Source organism: Phaethon lepturus, unplaced genomic scaffold, assembly GCF_000687285.1.
Source record: "Phaethon lepturus isolate BGI_N335 unplaced genomic scaffold, ASM68728v1 scaffold128, whole genome shotgun sequence".
Lineage (NCBI taxonomy): Eukaryota > Metazoa > Chordata > Aves > Phaethontiformes > Phaethontidae > Phaethon > Phaethon lepturus.
The window spans coordinates 72076-76628 of record NW_010555260.1 but is presented as its reverse complement, the minus strand read 5'-3'; the positions used below and the strand labels follow the sequence as shown (position 1 = coordinate 76628).

General features: G+C 38.9%; 1 protein-coding gene across 1 annotated transcript in view; it reads left to right on the top strand.

The window, feature by feature from the left end:
- The window catches only part of LOC104624651 (FRAS1-related extracellular matrix protein 2-like), a gene marked incomplete at its 5' end in the record, with an annotated part of 61384 nt that extends 59265 nt beyond the window's left edge, over positions 1 to 2119 (top strand). The window contains one exon of the mRNA XM_010292082.1: positions 1607 to 2119. Coding sequence (XP_010290384.1) covers positions 1607 to 2119 — 513 coding nt within the window. The remainder of the gene's footprint in view (positions 1 to 1606) is intronic.
- Positions 2120 to 4553: the final 2434 nt, after the last annotated feature.

Genomic DNA, 4553 nt, shown 5'->3' with positions numbered 1-4553 from the left:
CTGAACCAGGAAAGAAACACTTGCACAAGAAGTGTTGTTAACAGTAAGTCATGTTGAAGCCAATAGAAAGATTTATTTTGATTCCGGTGACAGTCAAACAGGATTATAAATGCTTAAAAAATTCTAGATATAAAATTTCAAGCACTTGTTAAAAGGTTTCTGTGGGGATACTATGCCTTTCTCTTGCTTAATTCCCCAGTCTAACCAGAAATTATAGAAATTGTTCGTATGCATTTCTTCTAAGAACTTGATAAGTTTGTTGTTACACACCATTGTTTTATTGCTTCCCATCTCACTGGTCAAAGACAAAAAATAAAAGAATCATAACCATTTATAATGAACTTCATCAACTTCAGCTTTTTCCATGCAATTCTTTCCAGGCACACTTGCACATTGTGAAACATCTAAGCACTGGGAGACCTAAAAATTGACAACTAAAGGGTGCAGCTACTTCTTAATTAAATATAATTCTTCAGCTGTGTACGTTCATCCCTTTGATCTATATAACCCAGACAGGAGCTGTCTCTTCATTATTTGTCTCTTTAGTATTTGCAAAACTACATGCAAAACTCAAGTGTATAACTTAGTAGAAAAAATATTGAGGAGATTTTAATCCTACTCTTGGCCACTTCAGTACTAAAGGTCCCATTGTAAGCAGTGGAATACTTAAGAGATTAGACAACTTACCAGTATAAAAAAGTTTTCATAATCTGCCTCCATGAAAATGAAATCTCAGGTTTTATAGGAAGAATCCATTTCCAATAATGCGATGATTTTTGGTCCTTATTCTGTCAGAAGAATGAGAATATGAAGAAACATCAGTATATCCTGAGAAAGACTTGGAAAAACAGGAGTAAAATAATAGAAAATGTGTTATTTCTCAACAATAACAGAACTTGGCTGCAGCCACTGAAATTATCAGCCAGTAGCTTTAAGACAGTATTCAGACAATCCTACTGGTCCTTGTGGAGGCCAATTTATTATGTATACAGAAGACAAATTCAAAGAAGATAGCATCATCTCACACAGACTACAGGAAATTACGGAATCACAGAATGGATGAGGTTGTCAGGGATCTCTGGAGATTGTTTCTTCCAACCCCCTGCTCAAAGCAGGGTCACCTAGAGCAGGTTGCCCAGGATTGTGTACAATTGGATTTTGAATATCTCTAAGGATGGGCACTCCACAGCCTCCCTGCTCCAATGTTCAACCATCCTCACAGTAAAAAATTGTTTTCTTATGTTAAGATGGAAATAGAGCCACAGCCAGGGCCTAGTCAGCTGGCAGGTTAGGCCTGGAAGGTCCTTTATATGGCCCTTGGTATTAACAGTACCAAAACAATGCCAAGGCTATGCTTCTTCATCTGCCCCTGATAGCCATAGAGTCTGGCCATGGAGAGGAATAGTGACTACACTGTCTTGAAATTTTGGCAGAAAACGTGACTCCTCTGGTGCACATTGGCAAATAGTGGGGGGGTTATCTGTGCATGATTTTGAAAGTACTTGTCCAGGCAATTAATTCAGAACAGTGATTGATTTCCTCTGTGTATAGTGCTATTCAGGTTGAGTATATGTGTGTTTAAATACAAAAATTTGTGTCTTTCTAGGTGTCTTTGGGTAGGGAGTGGTATGTCCATACAATCTATACTGTACGTTCAAAAGAGAATGCTAACCGCGGAATTGGCAAAAGAAGCGTGGAGCACCAATACCACTCGCTCTTTAGTGGTGGGACCCCAGCAGCTTCCACACAGAGGCGTCAGAAAAGGGGAGCTGAACAGGACCCAGAATTTGCAAAAGACATTGGAGTAGGAAACAACCGAGGAACAAATATACAGCACATAGCACTGGATCGCACCAGCAAGAAACAGGTTCCTCAAAGGGAGGTTGTGGTCAATGGCGTTCTCCCCAGGGAACTGAATAACCAAAGCGCAGGGGTCAGCATAGTCACAATCATTGGTGGAGCTGCTGCCATTTTCCTTGCCATCTGCTTAGTTGCAATCATCATTTTGCTGCTAAAAGGGAAACAAAATTCTGAGAAGAAGGAAGCCACAAAGGAGTCGGGCAGCAAAGAACCAATGATGCTACCGTATAATTACACCAGCGACAGCTCCGAGGTTTGATTCCAAGACCGCAGGATTCAAGCCAGTCTCCAGAGTGCCTCAAAAAACCTTTGAACTGCACCTTGTTGTCAGCAGATAGTGGTCACTCATGAGGTACGAAGAGTTCATATGCTTCCAGGTGTACTTGAAATTTTTTATCCTGAACTCTTGCTGCCATTATCCACAATAGAAGAATCCATACCGAATCTTCCACTTTGTATGAAAGGTAATCCTGTCGTCCCTATATCATGCACTATTCTTAAGTAGCAATTCAAGGAACTGCATTGTAAGGGAGAGATTTTTGTTTTGTTTTTGTATTTTCTGACATTTCAAAAAAGTACAAGAAGCTATCCAAAGGTGCTATATATCCTGTCTGCAGTAAGAGAGGAAATTGTTTCTTCGGAAACACAGAATACTTGAGAGGAAGAATCCTTATACTTTTCAGTTAAATTTTGTACTGTTTCTCACAAAGAACTCAATGTCTACAATTAGTCTGAAAGGTGATGAAATGCCTTAGGCCTGAATCCTCCCTCCTGTAAGCTTTTACTTCACTTAAGCTATACCAGTGATTTTTTTTTTTTACTTATGTGTAACTGAACTTTTTCGAAAGACAGCTAGATTAGGCAGCGTAACATTATAAACAGTTGCATGTCACAGGATGCAATACATACTCTTTTCTGCAAATTCTTATTCAGCTATTTAATCTGATTTTTTTTTTCGTATTTATGTTTATATAAAGCCAAAGAATGCAACAAATCCAGAAAGAATTTTGTTTTTCATAGAAACTGGGTGCTTAAGTCCTCTTAAGTTTATAATGGATCATGGAAGTGTTGTAAGGTAAATTATACTTGTTAGTGCATATCCACTGCTGGCAATTGCAAGCATTAGTATTTCAGTACCTAGAGAAGATGCTAGAGTTAGATTCAAAATGCAGAGGACAAGGTTCTGCCTGAACTGAGCCTAGGAATCATGATGCTGAATCCAGCATGGGATTGTCAGTTGCCATATTAAATGGCAACAAAGTGAAGAAAAAATGAACATTTGATTGAATCAAGTAGTATTTATTACTGTATAATCATAGCACATCTTGACAAACGTGCTGGGTCATTGTTGGGCATTTTTTAACAAGTGACTACTTTTGCAAGGGTAATTCTAATTTTCTCTCAGCATTCTTGATTTAGGTAACATGACAGCATGATGTGCCTCAGAAGTTTGGATCAGCAGTGTCCCATGTCCATTCTTATCCAGACAGAACCTGTACTGTCCCAAAAATACCCTGCCAAATGCTTGGCTATGAAAGCTATGTAACCTTCAGGACAGATTGTCCCATTCGTCACACTAGCGTTATACACAAATAAGTCCTTTCAAGTCAATGGAGTTAAACTATATAAACTATGTAAAATCTGAATCAGGCTGTGGAAACTGTTGCTAAAATACCTGTTCCCTTCTACCATCTTGTGGTGGTAGATGCAGGCAGGCCCCAAACTGTCTCCAGCTGCAATACACTCGGCATTTGGCATTCTGAGGACCATGCTGCAGAGTTGTGAGTTAGCTGAGCAGGATCCAGCTTGCCTGGCTGCAAGCACATAATGCTGCCTCAGACTGAAAAATCCATTCATAAGGCTTTCTGGCCTGGCTGTGGTGCTCTTTCAACACAGATAGACCTGACCTAGGAATTCTGCACAATCGTCCTCGGAGCCATAAAGACTCAGAAACGTTGAGGTCTTATAGCCTAGGAATATCTGTGCTGTGACTCATGGTACAGTGTGAATATGCCCACAGAGGGACTCATGCTGGTATCTCTTGCTCTGGATTTATGTTGTTATGACTTCACTCATTTAATAAGATTTCCTCAGGTTTTCACCAAATGAGTCAGGTCAGGATCTGCCCTACCTTTTCTAGGTTTTCTGAAGACTGTAATTCAGACTGCTTAATTGAAGGATGTTTGCGGCAACCTGAGGGTCAAGCTCCATTATTAAAATCATGCAGTCATCTTTTCTTTTAATTGATTTAAGTTCTAGCCTGAAACAATTATCCGCAAGACGTGCCCAGTGCATTAGACCTTTTCCCTAGTCACCTGACATTAATTTACTGTTTTAATGAAGCTCCTGGTTTTGTGATCCATGTATTACGTGTGCAAGGTTGATCAAAGACTTAACCCACAGATACTTTTTGTATTTAATTTAAGTTCACAACTAAGTTGCGAATGTAACCTAAGATCAGATTTGCTTTTGTGCCTATATTTGAAATCACTATGATAATGACAAATGCAGAATTTGTCTCCTAGAACCTGCATGTTTGGATAATAGCAGTCAATGATTCTACAGTAAAATGGGACATGTGTAAATAATAGAACACTTTAATATTTATAAAATGACTCTTTTGTATAAGCAGAGAAGATCTTTTTAAAAAATATGTATAAAATACAGAAATTAGGTGTTTCTCAGTAGAGCTA